Here is a 22,272-nt window from a genome sequence, read left to right as displayed (position 1 = left end):
ACAGGATTTCCTTTACTGTGTTTTGGAAGATTTCAGCTGCTGGAGATATTCCAAAATGTAACCTTTTGTATCGCCGGAGCCCAAGGTGTGTTGAAAACGTTGTAATATATCTGCTTTCCTCCGCTAGCCTTAACTGGTGGTAACCGGCGTTTAAATCGAACTTTGAAAACCACTGTGATCCGTTTAAATCAGTGAGTATGTCATCTACTGCGGGTGTGAGGTGTCTCTCTTGTTTTATCGCCCTATTGGGCATCCTCATGTCTATGCAGATCCGTATTTTCCCTGGCTGCCTGGGCTTCTCAGCTATGCCCATGGGTGACACCCACTGCGTCGGGCCTGTTACCTTTTCAATTACCCCTTGCTGTTCTAGCTGGATCAGCTCCTGTTCGACTGCCGGCCTGAGATGAAACGGGATTCTCCAGTGTCTCAGCGCAACCGGCTGGATTGCTTTGTCAATATGTAACTTCACAGGCTGTCTCTTGATCGTTCCTAGATCTTCGAATAGTTTCGGGAATAGCTGCAGGACATCCTCTGTTTGGAGCACTTTTACAGAGTTGGAAAAAGCGAATAAGTTGAGATCTTCTGCAGTGTGGCTCCACACGAGCAGATCCGCCTCTCTGTCGCCCACGTGGAACGTTGTTGTGACCTCTTGATCCTCGGACCTCACCTGGACTACCATTTTCCCTTTTAGGGGGAGTGGCCTCGGGCTCCCATATGTCAGGATCCGAATCTTGGGCGGGGTCAGTTGAGGCTTTGGGTTCAAATTCTTGTAGTGCTGCAGGCCCATCACACTCACCGTTGCTCCGGTGTCAATCAAACCAGTCACTGTTGATCCGTAGATCTCAATTTGGCATTTTGGTTGTGGTCTCCGTCTTTTCTTCAGGTCACTCACGAATGACACAAAGTAGCACTCGTCGTCTTCCTCTGCGGAGGAGTCTTCTAGACGTGAGTACTGGCGAGATGGTGTTTTTATGGGCCGTGATGTCGGTGTTTCTTCTAGGAACAGATGCCTCACTGCGTCTGTTAACGTCTTCTTCCCTGAGGGATTCCTTCCTCGGAAACTTCCCCGACACACGCTTGCAAAATGATTCGGCACTTCGCATTTTGAGGACGTCTTTCCTCTCGCGGTGCAGCCATCTTGATTGTGTTCTTCACGCCCACAGTAACCACACGGTGTGCGTTGCGTTGTTCGGGTAGGCCATCTCCCTCGCCCACTTCGGCTGGGGGTAGGAATAGCATCTACTCGTTCCGTCTTCATGCTGGCTCCGGTGTCTGCTTGCGGGTTGAGTGCTGCCTCCATCGCCGTCGCCCGAACATCTGACAACTCAAGCGATCGCGCAAGGAGCAGGATTTCTTCCAACGTGATACGTGGCTGACGTAATTTTAACGTCCTCAGTGGCTTGTTGCGGCAGCCTTGAATGAGTTGTTCCGTGACTTGCTTAGTCGGATCATCTTCTGTGCACGTGCTCACCAGTTCTCTGAGGCGTGCGTGAAACGCGTCCATTGTTTCCCCTTCTCTTTGCCTTGATTGTCTGAACTCAGTTTGGAATCTGGCCAGTACTTTAATAACGTGTGTGCCGTCATTGGTGTTCAGCTATGCCCTGACCCTACAACACTACAGCAAGTATGCTTGAAATTGGGAAAATAAATATTTTTTTACCTTATAAATCAGGTGTTTTTAACACAACTACCCAATTATAATTCTGGTTATCAAGAATACGTGAATAACTTTTTCTGAAACGCGAAATTTTGAAATGTTGAATTAAACGCACCAGTGAATTACGCTACATACAAGATGCAAGGAGGACCTTTATGGCAAAGGAGCCTGGTGTTCTGAGCGTCAAACCAATCAATATGGGCCAAGCTGTACCGATCCCATCCGTAGTCTGCAACATCAGTACCAATACAGGGTTGGGAGTGGAAGCCCCGCCTCCCTCCCGGCATTTACTATCTATCAGGCAGCACCACACGTAATCAGTAGTACAGCAGCGCCTATTCCCTGGAGCATGACTTGCTCTTCTCCGGATCTCTCAATGTAATCATCACTACACAAATTTGTAAGAACACCCAGCGAATCCTCTAGCTGTAGTCTCGCCTTCCAATCAGCGCTTGGCTACTTTACCACAAAGCCCAGCTCTGGCCTGCCCCTTACTTAATGAACATAAAAGCGGGCACACTAATGGTTGTTATAGCCGTCTGTTATGTAAAACCGACAGCACTCCACCAGCTGAAAGAAGCTTAGATGTGCCCAATAGGGACGCTCGGCCAACGTAACGCTGTTCTTGTAGATCATTTATTGGATAGTTTTACATGATAGTTGTCAGAATAGCCAATTAGCTGCCGTATGTCACCATCTGCTCCCACCCTCCTGTCAACGCAGGTTGCGCCCCTCAGAGTGGTCACTCGTAAGCAGGAGGTGCTGCTGTGACGAAGATGTTTGTGATGTCGGTTGAAACCGACGGATGAAGATTACAGAACATTATAACAACATTAAACACGTTTTCGGCAGCGCTCCATAGTCTTTTTTTTTCTCTCTACTGTACTTTTTTCTTCTCTGCCTGCTGACCTCGACAGACTCACGGACGCCTCCCGCACTCCCCTGGAGCCCCCCCAGGCACGAGGGATTCCCTCCCCCTCGCCAGTACAAGCACCACACGAGGCAGCGCATGTGAAGCCGGCCTTCACGCCCCTTGCCTGGGAAAGGAGCGCCGGGCTGGCAGCTGGTGTGTGGCTCAGTCCCCGACCAGCAGACGGTCCTTTCCCGAACTGAGGTCTCTGCGTGGGCTCTAAATTTCTCCATAAACCCTTTATCTTGAGGGCCTCGGCAGCCCCCGTTCCCCGGGGCATTCGGCGTGAAGCGTGTCCCGCCCCCGCCGCGCTCGGTTGATGTCATGTCCTCTGGCCCCTCTCAGCAGCCCCAGAGGATGAGGCAGCGCAGCAGCACCGGCTCCCCGCCTCCCAACAGCAGCCGCCTGCTTCTGCAGCCCATCCGGGCCACGGTCCACTTCCAGCTCCGTAGAGGGGGTGGGCACCCTCACCCGCTGAGCCCGACGCGTTCGGCCTCGGTGGGCAGCAACACGGAGCCGGGCGGCGTCGTCAGTCCCGGCAACAGCCCTCCGATCCTCGGCGCAGAAAGCGGCAGCCCCACCGGGCCGGAGCTCGTAGGCTGCAGTAGGGCCCCTGGTCGGACGCGGAGGTCTCCACCGGACAGCGGCAGGAGGAGCGGGTCCCCGGATGCCCGCAGTACCAGCTCTCCTGTCTCCAGAGGTAAGAAGCGCAGGCAGCACATTCGACAGGCACCAATATATGTATATATATATATATATATATATATATATATCTCCATATCCATTGCATCCCTTGGGACGTGTCGTTCTTGGCGATCTATTGTGGTAATTCTAACAACTGTGCCCGCCATGGATGTGCAAATTGCACTGACACATCAAGTGCGTGTACAATGGGCTTCATCACATATTCCAAAAGTTGTCCTTGCGCAGCCCTACTTTAGGAACAAATAGAAAAGCTAGGGTTAGTGGGCGCGCAGCTCGTTACGCTTATAAACAGCAATGTAATTTTCACCCTATTATATTACAGGTGCACCCTACAGCTTGTATGCTTCAGAACGAATCATATCTGCGGGAAGTCTAAAATACAACCTTCTAAGGGGCTGTTATTGACATGTATTTCATCTTCTTCTTCATGAACGCACACACACACAACCTCCTTCACACCTTGCCTTCCACCTTCTAGCATTTGTTGTTTATCTACGTTCTAATGGAGATGCCTTTTAACCAACATAATGGATATTTCTACTGCGTGAAGGGCACTGTGATGTGGGAGACAGCCCGTTCAATCCTGGCTTTGATGGGGAATGTACGGTGTGCAAGTCAGCCATTCGCGAACTACTTTCGGCGGCCGTCTTAACACGTCCAGTTTATGTAGTTGTATATGTTATCTCTTTTTCAGGTGTTATGTTCGTATTATTCGTGCATGAGCTGTTTAGCTCACCCCCATAAACTGCAATGCACTGATCCTCAAGGCCATCTTCATTTTATCACCCCGTTTCACTGCTCACGTGCCCTGATTTCCCTTTTGTCAGCCTTCGAAACGCTTATAATTAACATTAATACAATACGTACCTCGTTGTCTGTTGGCTCACCCCCCGCCCCCAAGATCCAGCTTGGGTCCTAATATACAATCTGGCTGGGTTATGACTTTATCCACTTTGTAATATTCTCAATCTCGTCGACCTAAATAAAATTACCCAGATGCACTTAACGGAAACAAGTGATATTCATAAGTGTATGAAAGTTGCATTTATTTATGAATGGTATTTGATCTCTTAAAGTGAGATTTAGGCACTGCTACTGTTACCAATATTATTATTACGGAGCAGAGTTTCTCTTGGCTATGCTGTCAGTTAAATGTATTGTATCCACGTGAAACATCCAATATCTAGATAACGGCACAGTTTTAAAATTAGCATTTTTATATACTTATCTCTCTAGCTCCCCCTCTCCCATCAAAAAAGGACAGCCAAACAAACAGTAGACAAATACCCTTGTAGTAAATGCTACATAGATCTGTCTTACCGTATAAAATGTCACCAGACCTGCCTGAATCATGTCACTGAGAGATCTCTGAAACCTTGCAAAATATCCTGGTATTTTTTAGGTAATCTGAAAAGTGTTGCTGTGGATTTCTATTGCATTTGGGTCAAATAATCAATGGATCCTGATGACCTGAAAATCTATAGCCATTAGTTGAACTATATTCAAAAATAGAATCCTGCTACTTAGCAACATGGACTTGATTTGCAAACGGTGAGTCATAAAGCGGGGTAATTGCTGTGTGGGAAGAAGGAAGTATTTTAGTGAGGTAGCTCAGAAATCTGAACAAGGCCTAGAAAAGTCCAGTGTGGTTGCAGAAGGGAGACGGTAAAAAGGCAGTAGAAAGGTACATTTAGAGGGATCTAAAAAGACTGAAAGAAGAGGGAAAACTGAGACGGAGATCCCAGTAGAGATTGGGGACATATGTCAGTGGAATGTTTGGGGTGGGGTAGCAAAGAGACATGGATGCATTATGCTTCACTGCACCCAGTGACAGATACTTATGGCAGGTTAAACCCCCTTCTTTAAAGGGGTATTACTGTGCTCCTTTTTTAGACACCTAATGCCTTAGTCACTTAGATCTGGTCCAAACATAGAAGTAACACTTAATTGACAATTATCTGGGGGCCCTAGCTTTTATATAGGTAAAACCATTGTATACCTTTTTATGATATAAATATACATCAGTATTGTAGTCTAGGAGCTGATTGTGGAGACAGAAAAGTTAATGGGCTGGCTGGGAGAGGTGGACATTCAGGCCTTCCCTCCCTCTTTTATACTGGCAGGCGACATCTCCCTTTTGAACCCATGCCAGTGTCTTCCACCAACCCACACCACTTCATTGTGTGTTGGTTAGTGTCTTGGGTAAAGAGAAACGGTTAATAGACCTCTTCTTGCCTATTAAGGCTAATTTGCCCTCTACTGGTGAGTCTGCTGATGGCAACCCTGCTTCTATAGTTCCAGTCGTAGCCCCTACCAGATATGGCCTGGAGAGGATCTTGTTGCCCCTACCGCTATTGGCCCTGGAAACTCAGAAGAACTTTAGCTGTTCAGAGGCGGTCCTCATTTTGCTTTGTGGAACTCCTCCTGTAGCCAAGGCCAGCATGTTATTTGCTTCATGTTAATGGGGGACAATTGTTCTGAACGAATTAGAAATTCGTTTTTTGTTCTCATAGCTAAGTACTTCGGAGGAGGCACTGGTCTCTAGACACCACAGTGGAGGAGGCTCACTTCTCCTAAAGTATATTTGACGGTGCATGGTTCTCACGGCACTAGTTATAAAAAAATAATTGGAATAGCCTTCAGCTCATTGTCTCTTCCTACTATTCATGGCAGTTCATTGGCTTTCCTTCTTGGTTCTCTTGTGGAGGCGGTACCCTCCATGGCACAGTACAATTGAAGGTCATTTCTTCTCATGGCACAATAACTTTCACCGGTGCTTGGTTCTTGGTAGTGGCTATTCTTGAAGCTAAGTGCTCGAGAGGGAGCACGGTTTCTGTGGCACATTGTTTGTGAGCTGGTCATCGGGTTTGAGGCCTGATTTTGTTATTAAATGTTACATCAGGAGACTTCATTAGAATTATTTGGCATGGAGGATTGTCGAGTGGAAGCTTTGTTTAAAGTACATTGCTCCAAAATTCTTGTGTTTGTACAGACATTGCCAAGTACTTCAATTAAAAGATATTCATGTTGTAATAACATTGTGGGCAGTTTCCTTTCCTCTGGAAAACAGCTAATGGCTCGCAATTGCGACCCTCAACCCCACCTCAGTTAAACATATCTTGAACTTTGAGCAGACTTATTTTTTAGGTATGTAGATGCTTTCTTATTACTTCAATATGGTGATTTCTGTTGGGCGGTAGTGCTTCGCCTCCTGTTTAGTTTCTCTTGTCTTGAGGTTTCCTGGGCTATGACGCATTTCGATACCCATAGTACTATGTATGGCTGCTGTTGTGAAAAGCGTTGGCTGCCTCACCGTGGCCAGCGGCTGCCGAACAAGACGAACACGCTTTTCCCAAGCTATTTCTGCTGTAATGTTATGCAGCGAGGGGGGATTGCTTCCCCCTCCAGCCGCTGTCTAGGTCAAGGCGACGTTCTGCAGACAGTGCCATTTTACAGTAAATCATGAATGAACCAAAACAAACGTGCTCTCCCTTACAATGAGTTTCTGAGCACAATTTGTCTCAGTTGTGTGAAGATTTTTTTCTCTCAAATAATATCTACCAGCATTGTCCGGGAAAATATAATGAGGGTCCATTTTGTTTTTTAAATAATGAATCTCATGAGTGGTTATTTAATGGATTAAATACAATTGATAGGAAATGGTCTGCCTATTTACTTTACCTAGAGAAGCATACTCCTACTTCGAAAAACTGCGAGCCTTGTAGATAACTTTACAAAATCGGATGCTTGTGCCTGTTACGAGAAGAGACTGATCAGTTTTGTGACCATTTGAGGGTCTGGATTTCTCTCGCCATCTTTATCAGGGAGAGAGGAGGGGAGGTCCTCCTAATTCACCAGCTGTATTCCTCCACACGCACGTCTGCATCCCCCAGGTCTAAGATGCTGCAGACGCTGACATCACCGCCTAGCAAACCCTTCGCATGAATGAAAACAACAACGTGTTCGAATCGCTTCTCACTGCTGCTGTCTGCACGCTGCTTTCTCCTGACACCGCGATTCAAAACAAGCATTGGAAATGCAATAGGTCTCGCAGCATTAGAGTTAGTGCTTTTAGAATTGTTTATGGGTTTTTTTTGTAAATCTTTAGCATTTTTGTTTCCTGTAGCCAATGCTAAAGAATTACAAATAAAAAAAGCCATAAACAATTCTAAAAGCTCTAACTCAAATGCTCCGAGACCTATTGCACTGTGTGAGGGTGAGGGGTTGAGGGTGAGTGAGGGTGAGGGAGTGAGGGTGAGGGAGTGAGGGTGAGGGAGTGAGGGTGAGGGAGTGAGGGTGAGGGAGTGGGAGTGAGGGTGAGGGAGTGAGGGTGAGGGAGTGAGGGTGAGGGAGTGAGAGTGAGGGTGAGTGAGGGTGAGTGAGGGTGAGTGAGGGTGAGTGAGGGTGAGTGAGGGTGAGTGAGGGTGAGTGAGGGTGAGTGAGGGTGAGTGAGGGGTTGAGGGTGAGTGAGGGTGAGTGAGGGGTTGAGGGTGAGTGAGGGGTTGAGGGGGAGGGGTCGAGGGGGAGGGGTTGAGGGTGAGTGAGGGTGAGTGAGTGAGAGTGAGGGGTTGAGGGTGAGTGAGTGAGTGAGGGTGAGGGGTTGAGGGTGGGTGAGTGAGGGTGGTTGAGTGAGGATGAGTGAGAGTGAGGGTTAGTGAGGGGTTGAGGGTGAGGGGTTGAGGGTGAGTGAGTGAGGTTGAGTGAGGGTGAGGGGTTGAGGGGTTGAGGGTGAGGGGTTGAGGGTGAGTGAGGGGTTGAGGGTGAGTGAGGGGTTGAGGGGGAGGGGTCGAGGGGGAGGGGTTGAGGGTGAGTGAGGGTGAGTGAGTGAGAGTGAGGGGTTGAGGGTGAGTGAGTGAGTGAGGGTGAGGGGTTGAGGGTGGGTGAGTGAGGGTGAGGGTGGTTGAGTGAGGATGAGTGAGAGTGAGGGTTAGTGAGGGGTTGAGGGTGAGGGGTTGAGGGTGAGTGAGTGAGGGTGAGGGGTTGAGGGTGAGTGAGGGTGAGGGGTTGAGGGGTTGAGGGTGAGGGGTTGAGGGTGAGTGAGGGGTTGAGGGTGAGTGAGGGGTTGAGGGGGAGGGGTCGAGGGGGAGGGGTTGAGGGTGAGTGAGGGGTTGAGGAATATGTCCTTTGTGCACACCCAAAAAAAACAACAACAAAAAAAACATACAAACGCAGGCACTCTTCTACCATGGTGGAAAGTTGTCTGCGTTGGCGCCAGGGAGCCAAAACAGCGCCAATGCAGAGGAAAAGGCAGGAATGCACTGTATTCTTTTAAAAATGGCACATTCCTGCAATTTCCCTGTCACGCAGCCAGTCAAAGCAAAATTTGACCCTATCCTGCAGAATAATTCTGCCCCTCTCCATGAGGGAGCTTGCCTGACAAAATACAATAAGTGTAGAACTGAAACCAGCCATCACAAGCTCAATGAAAGATAGGTTTCGTGGCTCTTGAGAAAGACTATGCCCTGCGTTATTATGTAGCACATATGTCCCACTCAATTAAGTTAGACTTTTTAGCTGTATAGGGCTTGAGTTTTGGGGAAAATCGTGAGCAAACTTAGACCGGTTTGAAGGATAGCACTTTGCAGTGACTTAGAAAGCCTCTATGTAGGAAAATGTGATAATATTTGAAATCAGACTTAACTTGCCTAATAACAACGTGTCTTTTTTTAAATCTGCTTTTCATAATTAAAACAACTGCCATAGGGTGTTGGTGGGCGCCAGTGCCATAGAGGCAGGCACATGAAGGCTTCTACCAGAGATGTGAGAAACAGCACCATATGTGAAAGCCTTCTCTACACACACACACACTTTATGATGTAATGTAGAGATCTGAAAATAGTCTGGACAAATAACCAGGTGAGCCAAAATCTTCCAAACGAAACATTAATTCTGATCCTTTACGCACCCCCGATTTTTAATTTAAAATGCAGGATACAACTGCCCATTTCCTTATAATCCCCTCAACTCCAATGGGTCTGTGTACGGTGAAAACTCAACACGTCTGCGGCGCGTGCAGAGAATGAATGGATGGACACGTCAGCCCCAAGACTGTGTGGGGGGGAGGGACTTCAAACCATAGGCACTCCTCAAACGTCAATATAGTGCAGACATCAGGCAATAAACGAAAACATTAAACAACCGTAATTTAGAGTATTTGTTGTCTCTCTCTTTGAATTTCCGTAGGCATTCATCATGACAAGTAGGCACAAGGCAACAACTGGTTCCAACAAAATAGCCCTCATTGTAACCCTTTTAAGTCCTGCAAAAACATGGTTCACCGTGGATTTAAATAAAATGGCCCTTCAAAATATCCCATTCCACTACCGGTAAAGCAAGAAAACAAGTCAAAATATAAGAAATCAACCCCAAACAAGCAGCGCCATAACCGATAAATTCCCTTGGGATGCTTCCCAAAGAGAGCAATCAAGTTCTTGGTGTGACGCTTACTGAAAGAGAAAACCTATGTTGCCAGGAAAGGAGACTAATCTTTAAATGAAAGTTCTAATGGAAGTCGTTAGTCAGAACCTTCGCTACAAGACGAGATTACAAAACTCCACAAATCTCCAAAGGCATACACCTTCTCCCTACAGTGCGCAGAGCAGTCTACACTTACCTTTCACCACGGAGACAGGGAAGGCCAGGAGCAAAAGCAGGAGCATTTTGTGTAAGGTCCTCATGGCTGCAACGGACTACCAGGTTTGAGAAGCAACACCCAAAGGTACTTGTACTGCGCCCTCTCGCTCGAAAGGAGGGCAGCTGGCAACAAGTGGTAACAAGAAAGGGTGGAGGGGGCAGGGGAGGAGGGGTCCGGGGAGGAGGGAAGGGCCAGAGGGACTTGATGGGAGTGGTGGGGGGGAGGGGGAACATATAGAGAGAGAGAGGAGGAGAGACAGGACAGGGGGAAGCAGCAGAGACACGGCGGGTAAAATAAACAAACAAGCCTTTCACCGTAACACGGCGGGCAGGGGAGGGGGCGGAGAGGGGAGAGGTGCGAGACGGCAGGCAGGCAGGGGAGGAGAGTAGGAGGAGGAGGGGGGAGGAGAGTAGGGGAGGCACGGCCTAGCGGCAGGCAGGCAGGGGAGGAGAGGAGAAGGGGGGAGGAGAGTAGGGGAGGCACGGCCTAGCGGCCGTGCAATCAAGTAGTGAGGGGGCGGAGCTGGGGGAGGCTGTGAGAGAGAGTAGGCAAGGCAGGCGGCTGGGGGCATGTGGCACGCGCATTTAAGCTCAATGCGCATGCGCATTGAGCTTAAATTTCTCGTGCACTGCAAGGAATCGCCACGATTCCTTGCAGTGTGGATAAAGAGCGGATAAGTGCCAATACTCTCGCCTTGCTCGATGCGCATGCGCATCGACAGGCGAGACCTAACGAGCACGATTTACTGGATTTTTGTGTTCATTTTATAAATGTAGCACGAGAACCTTAAACCTAAGCCAACCATCTCTTTTACTTAAAACATATAAGTAACTTTTTTGGAAGTTTCCACAGTGAGTGGTTAGAACGTTTAATTCCGTACAGGTAGCTTTATCTAATTTATACAGAGACCTGGACACGTAGCTAGTTTCTCAAGAATAAACATTCCCCGTAGAGCACAGGCTGTAATTGAATCAGAGAGGCTGTTTTAAAGACATGAATGTTTTATGTAAGCATGGTGGTAGCAACGAGAATAGTGAGTAAATGTTTGGTGTATCTATGTACCATAGGCGTATACAATTAGAAGTGGAAGCTCTCCACCCTGTTCCCTTTTTCTAATGTTATTTAAAAATACACTCCCAACATACATAACTGCTCTCAACTCTTGCTTAGTACAAATGTGGATGAACCAATGGCACATGAAATTTACCTCACTGAAAACAGAATGTATCTACCTTCATTCCATTCCTAACAATGAGGTGAAGTGTTCCTGGAAAAAGACACTTAAAGGTGCTGCTATTAAAGCGGTTATATTTGTTGTTTTCATCCTTGATGAGAACCTGTTTCTAAAACACCACATCCTGAAACTTCCAGGTCAGTGAGATTCTACCTGCACATTTCAGTTCAAGGGTCTCTGACCTATTTTATCAACCCAAGATCTTAATCAGCGGTGGAGTCCCTAGTCATCCCACAGTGCTATTTTGACTACTCTTCTAAAACATTGCTTCAACCTAGCAACACAATTCTTAACAAGAAAAAGACTAACTACATCACCCTTTCCTCTCCTCTCTTAAATGACTTCCTCATGAGTGACTATCTCAAGCCGTAAGTTAAACACACCCATACACCTGGTAAAAAAACGTAGGTCATACAGATCCTGAAACCTCATACAATAACAAGCTTTAGAGTGACCTCGCAAACTTAATTAGGAAAAGAGACTGTGTACTTCAAATCTGAAATGTTCTTCCCCTCCACACACCAGAAATGGATCCTCTATTTACTAGCTTAAAAAATGTTAAATAACTTTTTAATCAATGTTTTTTCTCAATCTTTAAGAAATCTCTACAAAAGTATTCTTACCAAAACACCTTAATCCTGATGTGTACATTGTCTGGGCTTTATTTTCTGTCTCACTTTGTGCACTCATGTGCACGATGCTGATGGTTATAATAATTTAATACCGACATTCTGATTATGAATTGTAATTCTCCAAATTCGCATGCAAGTTCCCCCATTTATATATACCTCTCTAATCTACATTCATGTTTACCATTTAATGTTATGCATTCTCTGCCTCCTACTTGTATGAACTATACCATACAATGTATTTTATATCTACAATTGCCAGCCCACCTATGCTAATTTACCACTCCGACCATCCCATGTAATTCTACATTACTTTGCACATGTAGAGAGCATAACACATAACTGTGTCTAATACACCTTTTTTAAAACATTGTTTGTCACTTGTTTTATTTATATCGTACTTCAGTACTGAGCTGCTCTCCAAGCCCTCTGGAGATAGGTTTAGATTTTTATAAAACAAAATATAAATATTAAAAATAGTTATTAGATAGAGAATACTGAGCTTGTTATAGCACCGCAACATTGCAATCAATAATGGATGTGGGAATCCAGATTAGATTAAGGAATAATCTGTGGGCCATAAAGAGGGAAATAAGGGGGGGGCTACAATTCAGAATACTCAATCAGCTTTCAGGTAATTCCCTTAAGAAACGAAAGCTGACCACAACATCCCTCTTTAGTACTTAGTTAGTGACAAAAACCTTGACACAACAAGTTTTAGTCAAGCGTATACCAATTTTGGAATTTTGTTTATAACAGACTTGTGGTGGACAGAGGAAAGCAAGGGAGTTATTGTAGATCTGGACCTAGTTGGATTTAAGACTGAGTTTAAGAACTTACTTAGTAAAAGCTGTAAACGATTGATAGTGATTGCTCGGGACGTATCTGAATTAAAAATTAATGGGTCCACACACAACATACTGCTTCAAGTCTTGTATCGGCAAACAGAGCTGTACGTTCTATACTGATCTATGGAGCATTCTTGGGACGGAAGCATGTGCACCCCTGCCCTGTGTAACACAGGCATGTATTTTTTTCTGGTATCCTTTTTTTGTATCCAGCATGCAGGATAATTATGCAATCGTTGAGGCCTAGGCTATTTGAAAGGTTCTGAGACACAGAGTTACACTTTGTCTTGTCGGGTGCACCAAGTGTACCTTCTCGGGAGACAGAACTGTCTGTGTCCTGGCACATAATCATGGAGCAGTGCTGGCAATATATGTTTTTTCTGATCTGTAGTGCAGAAAAGGTATTTTTTCTCTTCTTAAAGAGCAAGGTACCTACTCGCCTCACACTGGTAAAATTCCGTTGCCAAGATGTGCATGAATTCTGTACTGATGTTCCAGAGTGGGTGGTGTGTGCACAAGGAGTATATATGGTGACTAGTAGTGCAACACCCCCTTTCAATGTTGAATCGCCTACCTGTAAAGCATGACATGAGGATGAGGGTCAACGAAGGAGAGAGCATCATCCCACCCATGGCCTCTAGAGACTGTGCCCAACTCTTGATGTCCTATACTGAATGTTGGTGCACAGAGGACCATTGAAGAATACCTGACACTAGACGGTGGGCTTTTAACTTATTTTAGACTTGGGTTTTGCTTTGGACCTGTTTCCTCCCTTCTGGAGCCTGCAGTGGCACCCGCTGACCGTTGCAGTCTGCAGAGAGATTCCGAACAACATTGACCTAAGGCGGGGCAGCTGCACGTACAATCCCAATTAAAGACTGCGCTGGTGACCTCAATGGTCGATGTGCTCATGTAACTTCTTGTACTGCGAACTTGTGCTTACAGGCAATGATTCTCTTTTATCTTTAGGAAAAACTGTCGCAGTGGTTCGCATTGCTATGCAGAGTGAGCGGACACCTGCAAGATTGTTGTAAACCTTATAAGTTTTTGCTTGTTTTCCCTATAGAATCCAGTGTACATGGGAATATATTCCTTTGTGTGGTATTTTGTATTGGTGTTCTAAAATACTTCTCTTTAAAAAAAAAAAAAAGAAAAAAATGACATTGGGTAGACCAACTATTATTGCCTGTTATTAGGAAATTGTTCAGGCTAAAATCTCCTCTCACCACACTGCCTCCCTGAGAAGCCTTGGATTGCCCGCCTTGTTGTTCTGAAGGTCAGATGCTGAAATGGGGTATTTGTTCACTTTGCAGTGCCACTGTAGGTCAGGGCCTGTGACAGCAGTGGTAAAAGACCCCAACCATTACGGTTGTAGGCTAGTCACCCCTGCTTGCCTGGTAGTCCCCAAATACATTCTTATAGGCACCTACTGTTTTTACAATCGCAAAGTGAAATTATCCTATTGGGATATAGTCATAAGAGCATATCTAATTCAGGCTCAATAGAGAACCTTAACATAGAATGCTTCAAGATGTTGGTCATTATTTTGAACTGTTAACTAAACCTGATTATTTTGGCATAATACTCAGTCAGCTGAGGTTAAAGATTTGTTATTCTTTTAAACAGCTTGTTAACTGCCTGACTTTCCCTGAGACTATATTTTGCGTAGCACATGAGTCAGGGAGGAACTTCAGATTAAAGTTGACCCAAAACTACCAATATAATTTAGTTTGAGATCAACGCCAGTGATGAAATGAAAATATCCCTTTGTAGTTAATTGGATTCAGATGAATAATTGAAAATGGCTGATTGAAGAAAAATATCTGTGTCGCTAAGTGATTAAGATAGCCGGTTTCTTGGTCACGAAGAAGGCTTTGCAAGTTTTGAAGCAAGCAAAACAGAGCATCGATCAACCGATTACACAAAAATTAGTTACATTTAAACCCAGAAGCAGAAATAGAAACTATTGCTATTTCACTTCTAAGCTCATTGATTTAAATGACAGAAAGAAGCGTTTGAAATGAGGTAACAAGATTATAGTACCAGAATGAAATTAGCCTGTTGGCAAATAGTCTGGTTAAACCGATCTCTAATTTGGGCTGAAAAGAGACACTTTGCATGGAAATAATCAATCTTTTGCTGAGCTAAGGACACTTCTGACCAACATTCAGACTCTTACTTTGCTGCTTTATTTTGGTGTGTAATTCGCTACCTATTTTACGCTTAAAATGCAGAAAATTCAGTGATGTACATGGAGAATGCTCTTTAAGAGCTCAGAGAGAGGGAGACTTGCCAGAAATTGAGAAAATATGGTCTAAAATCTGCTTCTTTCAAAGTTTCAGCTAATGCTTGTTAAAAATAAAAGCAAACCTTGATATTCATTAGTGAGTATCTGCTCCTTCCATCTTCAAGGTTGGTCTTAGACACCAAATAATGGGAATTCTTTACAAAGTGGTAAATGACTCCCTCTGCTCAAACAGTGTCTTAATTATGTTGAAAGAAGCACCAATACAGCTGCTGCTCTAGCTGTACTGACTCACTTATTAGAGTTGTCTGTGCCCAGCTTACTGTTTGTGGCAAAAGTGCTAGAACTAGTTTATAAACCATTTTCAGCATTTTATAGATATAGTGGTTTTAACAAAGTAGAAATGCGCATTAGACCACCGTACAGAAAAAAGGCTAATATTGTGTCGATTCTCAATGACTTGTCTTAATAACAGACGTGTTTGGGCCTTGGTTTATTAGAGTTATCAAATGTATATGTTCTCTTTCACAGTCACCAAAATTAAAGCTAGTTGATCTTTCACTTTCATATTTTTATTTCTTTTCCAGCAAACCCCCACCTCGCCCGTTGGCTCTTCCAACTTGCCTACCTTATATAACCCCACACCATAGAACCCAACCCATGGGCCCAGGTCTCTCTCTATACAGAGAGAACCCACTCTTCCCCCAAAAGGTAACTCGCATCTATTTCGGCCATCTCGTGACAGCCGTTTAAGCTTCACGCAAGACCAGTCCCTCCCTTCTAGCTGGATTCTGCCATTCTAGCAGGCTTCTGTAGGCCACTATGAAAATACAGTTCAATACATTTTTTTAAAAAGAATCTAAAGAACTCGTTTGATATCAGAGCTAAATATTTATGACCAAAAGTCCTTAATAACTTTGTCATGCAGGTTGTAGCAAATAATAATACTTATCAAGGAAAAGTTTCACTTTACCTACCTGAACTGTCAGAAGGCTAGTTAGCATAAGCCTCTCCCCGCTCCTAGCCTGTGCTCCAGCTTCAATTACCCTTAGAATGAGGTGTGAAATGCCTCCCAGGAGCAAGTAATGAGATGACCTGGGTGGACAGAGTTGACTCCTTTGAACTCTACAAAATTTGCACAGTGGTGGTTGTGGGCATCCTTTTTTGGATACCAAAGTGTACAATCCTGCTTGACAGGTCTGCTGGGTTCACCTGTACTCGGGGCACAATTGAAAGGGAGAGAACTGGATGCTAAAAAAATTCTTGTACATCCACTGTCTGGTTGCTGAAGGGCCTTGGTATTGTCCTACCAGACTTCTATCTCTGGATTTGTTGTGGGTACAGTACTTGCTACAAACTGGATTTTAATGTTATATGTGGGAGGACACTAGGGTTACCAAAGTGCACTCTCCACATCCTCTCCCAACCATCAGACTCCGAGTTTAGTGTGGCTGAAGTCTTTTTCCATCTTGAAAAAATGGCATTACACGTTGCATTTTGATTACTGTAAAGCAAAGAAGAACTACTGAAAAGTGACCAAGGGAGCTTTTACTCCATTGGTTAGGGAGGGGCCAATGATCACCTTACCCACTAGGCATAAGTGTGGCACCTCCGGGCACCCACTGCAAAACACTTTCTAGTACTACTTAAGATCAGAGTGGGACAGGGCCTTCTGTCTGTGACCCGAGAGGAGATCTCAATGACTGGACCTGCTCCCTTTTGTATCCAGGGCAAAGAAGTGGGCTTCAAGAGTCAGTTGAATGACCTCCTGTGGGCTAGAAGGAGACAAAAAGCTGCAAGTGACCTTGTCCAGGAAGGACCCATCTCACTAGTGTCAACTGTATCTGGACTGCACCCTGCTGCTGGTCTTGCCTGATACACTGTCAGGGGTGTGGAATTCTTACAGCCCGACTCCCATGGCGTATTGTCTCGGGTCAAGTACAAGTTTTCATGTTCATTTTGTCCTCTGGACAAGTAGGCCTAAACCCTGCAGCACAAGCCCTTTGGCTGTCAGTTTAAAGTGCTACGTTATGGATCAGGGAAGGACATTGTTTGCAATTAAGGTAATATTTGTGTCCATATGTAAATGCTGTTTCAACTTGTCTTTATGGTTCGTTAATACAAAGCCTTTCTTATTAGGGTGAGCGTTCTAAGGAAATGTTGTAAGCTCGGACAGGACTACTGACAGTGGTTCCAGTGTAAAAATCAGTAAAGTTGTTTGGTAAGTTTAACAGTTTGAGGCTACATGCAATGCTCCCAGAATGCTTTTAATGAGATGCAAATATCTGCAGAAGCTTGAAAGCAAGCTTTATCTTTTGCATTCAAATAAAATGTTCAAAAAAATGCAACTAGGAAATTTTCTTTTTTGCTAAACCACTGTAAAACTGTAGATAACATTTCTTTGAAGCATCGTTTAGTAAATGTGTTGATGCACGCTAGTATTCCCAAAAATATGAATGATGGAAAATTAGTGCTACCAGTTTCAACAAGATAATGGGAAACATAAACTAGCATTGGCAAAGCCAGTACGTCTTGTATTGGTGGTCAGCGTTTGGTTTTGTCAGCGCATGTCTTTCTTTTTCTTTTTTTTATATATATATAGCTCTTATAAAACTTTTTTGGGAGCTGTAAGGCCCTCGCTATTATTATAACAAGCGTTAGAAAAAAAGCAATAATATTTTTTGATCTCAAAAAGCATACACTGCCACAGTAGTTCCTGGAACTAAACAAAACTTTTGTGTGTGCCGATATGCTACTTGTGACATAGCGGAAGCCAGTCGCTGGATAGAGAAAGATAGAAATTTAATAAAAATGAAAGGTCTTGGTTAACTCCAGACATAATTAGGAGCCTAATTCTTAAAGAAAGTCACAAAATTGCACCTATGGTATATGTCCTTGCATAAGTGAAGGTTTATGGCTTTAATGAATTCACAAGATTTTACGGAAGTAGGCCAGGAAATCGCACTCTTAGAAAATAATATTGAGCTGCTTTTTAGCACGAGTTAATATGCAGGTGTAGATTTGCTCATACGAAAATCTGTTGAGTGTTTACAAGTTCACTTTCCCTCCAACCACTTTCATCCCAACCATGGAAGAAATGTTACTTCTTCCATGGTCAGGAGTACATTTCCAATCTTTCTCCATATGGGAAAAGATTTGGCGTGAACCCCTAATGCATGCTATTTAGAAGGTTTGAACAGATTCAAAAGGGCATTGCAACCCTTGGACCTATTGATTAACACGACCCCCAGTGCCAGTATATAGATCTGCAGAATGGTGGCAAAAGAAATAAATTGCTGGAATTAAAACCCTACTATAGTATGGGGCACAATCAGAAAAGCCTTTATTGGAGCCTTTATATATTGACATTGCTGTAATAATTTGTCGCTGTACTATATGGCAGTTACAGCGCTTGAAAAATCAAAAAATAGTTTCTAGGCCTGTAGGTCTAGTAACTTAAAAAAATATTCTCGACTTGGCTGTAATGCACTTGACCGCTGTCTCTGAAAGATGAGCAAAGGTGACAAGTTAACAAGATTTAAAGGCATTTTTATTGCTCATTCACTTTGTGAGCAATAAAATGTTTTTAAATCTTATCTTGTCACATTTGCCCTGCTTTCAGAGACAGAGGTCAAAAGTCAGTTTGTCTTCCTACTCACCAGAAAGGGCAAGTAGGACCGAAATATAGCTTGTCCTAATTAAATTTGGTTTGCAAATGTGCACAGGTGAGTTGATTTTTTTAGCTCTGCAGTACAAGTAGATTTATAAAGCAACCTGTCCCACGGACTTGTAGATATTCTATTACATTCCGCACCCTGCTCTGTGAGTCTCTAAGTTCCTCCCCTGAGGTGCTGGGGGCTTTAGAATTGTACTCCTGTGGTGGATTGAGACTTAAAAGACTGAGTCAGAAGGTATAATGTTTGACCAGGGTGAACCTGGTTAGTGTATCTGTCCCGCCTTTCATCACAGTCAGCCTCAAATTGCACCTTGTTCAGGTCTACTGCAACCATAAATTATCATTAGAGCTATTTTCTAATTCAGGTGGGGCTTTATATCATTTTGGTTTTTTCTACTATTTTAGTACAACAAAAAGACTATATACAGTGCCCTAAGCTAAGCCTATGTGCTCTTGCCATAGCTGCCAGGGGGTTGAGCTTAGGTTAATTTAGTGATTTTGAGGGTTCATACTGACAAACTTTTTGTGGTTATTTCTTCGTCAGTAGTAACCCACCCCAAATAATCAAATTGTTTACACAGGGTCTAAAAGAAATGCCTTCTTCTTCATATCCTTGAATGATTTAATCAGCTGCTGAGGACTCCATTCTATAGAGCACGGCAACAACCAGGCTTCTCAAAAAATGAATGGACGTCAAAATCGATTTTTGCTTGTTGCCTGGGCTTCTCCTAAAATTTTTCTGTAGGCAAAAATATTTCAAAAACACAATTGTTCTAGGATTTCATTGTGACTCAGGTGAGACTGGTGCTGAGCATTTAGCAATCAGAAGGAAGGAGTGAGCCTATTGAAGCTGTCAATACTAGTCCCAGCCCTTTAAATCTGTAAAAGCATTTTAAAATAAATGGATAATGAAGGCTTTGAATCCTTTGCACTTTTCCTAATGCCCAAGACATGCAGGTTATTTTGGTGCTTCAGATTTTTGAAATCTTTGTGCTTCATTGTATACCAGTCTGTCCTTTTTCATGTCCATCAATTTAATTTGTCATTCAAACTGGGCTAGATTCATCCTTTACTTGTTGTGGCACTACCTGCTTGCTATATGTGCTGGTGTCCTTTTTGTGCGTCAGTATAAACTGATCAATTGGGTTAAGTGAGATCTAGGCCTCCTGGTTGAGCCTAGATGAGGATCATTGTTCTGGACCTATTTGTGTGCTTGAGTAAGATGTGTAGTTATAACATCCCACATTAGTAAAATTGGATCTCTTACTTGAAACTTTCTTGCCATCGCTTTTTCCTGCCTTCTGACTGTGCATTCAGGATCACCACTGTCTTTGAGATTGAATCAGAATAAACTGAATCTGAGCTACCTTCTTTTTGTGAAAAGTCAGTAGGAAGATCAGAAAGAGAAGAAAAATACAGAGTTTGTAGTTGTCCAGTTTATTGACCCTTGTGCATTGACGATTTCTTCAAATGAAAGAGTTATCATTACATTTGGTCAAACCATCTGTTTATTTTCCATAGGTGCCTTAAGAGGCACATCTTGGTCAACAACAATCTCGGAATTTGATTAGTCTTGTTTCTCACCGTCCCCAACCTTATTTCGTGATGCAAGATATAAGGCGGCTAGCAAGTTAGTTTTGCAGCTTTTCCATTAATAATAAATGTTTGTGACCCTTATTGGTGGTTGTTTGGGTATAGTTTAAAAAAATCTGAATCGGGGTTAAGGATATTGTGGTCCTATGACCCCGATACTTTGTCCACATGTGTCCGCCTCTACACTATGGCCTCTTGGGTCCAGGGCTTTCATCAGGACTTCCGAAATGCAATGCCCTGGGTACACAATCTCTTCATTGGGTTAAGCATGTGGTCCTACCTGGCATGCAAGGTGAGCATTTACTCACATTTCAATGGCTGAGAAACTGGATTCTTGTTGTAAAATGATTGTTCCTTTTACTATAACAGCTGAAACATTTTGATGAATTAACAGGGACATAGGACCATTATATCCTTATCTCCGATTCAGATTCTTTAATTATACCCAAACAACAGCCAATAAAGGGAAACCTAGGTTGCTTTGAAGCATTTAAAAAATATATATTTTAGGTACCACGGTCACGGAAATATTCAAAGTGCTCCCTGAATATGGTTGATCCCATCATGGTTTTTAGGGACCAGCAGGATACTCGATGATGAAGCATGCCAGTACTAGAGTGGCTGAGGGTCTAACAAAAGAAAAGGAATTGTTCCCTTTCCAGTGCCCACCAGTTGAGAAAAAGGGAAGCTCTGTAAGCAAGCAGGGGATACCCATTTGTTGCTAGTTGAGTACAGAGAATCCACAGTTGTTGTCAGTCCGCTTCTTTAATTATGGAAATGTAACGGCAGACTGAATAGGCCGGAGACTCAATCAATCAATCAATCAGTGACACTTATAAAGCGCGCTACATACCCGTAGGGTCTCAAGGCGCTGGGGGGGGAGGGGGGGGCGCTACTGCTCGAACAGCCAGGTCTTCAGCTTCTTCCTGAAGGAGAGGTGGTCTTGGGTCAGGCGCAGGTCGGTCGGGAGGGAGTTCCAGGTCTTGGCGGCCAGGTAGGAGAAGGACCTTCCTCCTGTAGTCGCTCTTCGGATGCGGGGGACGGCGGCGAGGGCGTGGTTGGCTGATCGGAGGTGGCGTTTGGGAGCGTAGAAGTTGACTCGGCTGTTGAGGTAGCTCGGGCCTTGGTCGTGTAGGGCTTTGTGTGCGTGGGTGAGGAGGCGGAAGGTGATTCTTTTGTTGACGGGGAGCCAGTGAAGGTCTCTCAGATGTCCGGAGATGTGGCTGGTTCGTGGGATGTCGAGGATGAGTCTGGCTGAGGCGTTCTGGATCCGCTGGAGTCTCTTCTGGAGCTTGGCGGTGGTACCGGCGTAGAGGGCGTTGCCGTAGTCCAGTCGGCTGGTGACGAGGGCCTGGGTGACGGTCTTCCTGGTCTCGGTGGGGATCCACCAGAAGATCTTCCGTAGCATGCGTAGGATGTTGAAGCTCGCCGAGGAGACGTTGTTGACTTGCCTGGTCAGAGGGAGGGGTCCAGGATGAAGCCCAGGTTGCGTGCATGGTCTGTCGGTTTGGGTGCGGTGCCCAGGGCGGGAGGCCACCAGGAGTCGTCCCAGGCGGAGGGTGAGGAGCCCAGGATGAGGACCTCCGTCTTGTCCGAGTTCAGTTTCAGGCTGCTGGTCGTCATCCACTCGGCTACCTCTTTCATCCCTTCGTGCAGGTTGGCTCTGGCGGCGGCGGGGTCGTTGGTCAGGGAGAGGATCAGCTGGGTGTCGTCGGCGTAGGAGATTATGCTGAGGTTGTGTTTGCGTACGATGGCCGCGAGGGGGCTCATGTAGACGTTGAAGAGGGTGGGGCTCAGAGATGATCCTTGGGGGACGCCGCAGATGACTTCGGAGGCCTCTGACTTGTACGGTGGTAGGCGGACTCTCTGTGTTCTTCCGTCGAGGAAGGAGATGATCCATTCCAGCGCCTTGTCCTGGATTCCGATGTTGCTGAGGCGCCGTACTAGGGTGCGGTGGCAGACCGTGTCGAATGCCGCGGAGAGGTCTAGGAGGATGAGGGCCGCTGTTTCTCCATTGTCCATCAGGGCTCGGATGTCATCGGTGGCGGCGATGAGGGCGGTCTCGGTGCTGTGGTTGGCTCGGAAGCCGGACTGTGAGGGGTCGAGGGATCCGTTCGTCTCGAGGAAGGCGGCCATCTGCT

General features: G+C 45.0%; 1 protein-coding gene across 3 annotated transcripts in view; it reads left to right on the top strand.

Annotated features, from left to right (window-relative positions):
* The first annotated feature begins 1,915 nt into the window (after positions 1 to 1,915).
* The window catches only part of GLCCI1 (glucocorticoid induced 1), a 277,278-nt gene continuing 256,921 nt past the window's right edge, over positions 1,916 to 22,272 (top strand). The window contains exon 1 of one of the 3 annotated variants that reach the window (XM_086941910.1): positions 1,916 to 3,267. In XM_086941910.1, the coding sequence (XP_086798036.1) occupies positions 2,892 to 3,267 (376 nt within the window). In that variant the 5' untranslated portion in view covers positions 1,916 to 2,891. The remainder of the gene's footprint in view (positions 3,268 to 22,272) is intronic. The other 2 variants (XM_086941911.1, XM_086941909.1) reach the window with 2 other exon arrangements.

This window comes from Lissotriton vulgaris, chromosome 10, assembly GCF_964263255.1.
Source record: "Lissotriton vulgaris chromosome 10, aLisVul1.2, whole genome shotgun sequence".
In the NCBI taxonomy this organism is placed as follows: Eukaryota; Metazoa; Chordata; class Amphibia; order Caudata; family Salamandridae; genus Lissotriton; species Lissotriton vulgaris.
Note: the sequence above shows the minus strand (reverse complement) of the source record. Positions and strands in the feature narration are given on the sequence as shown.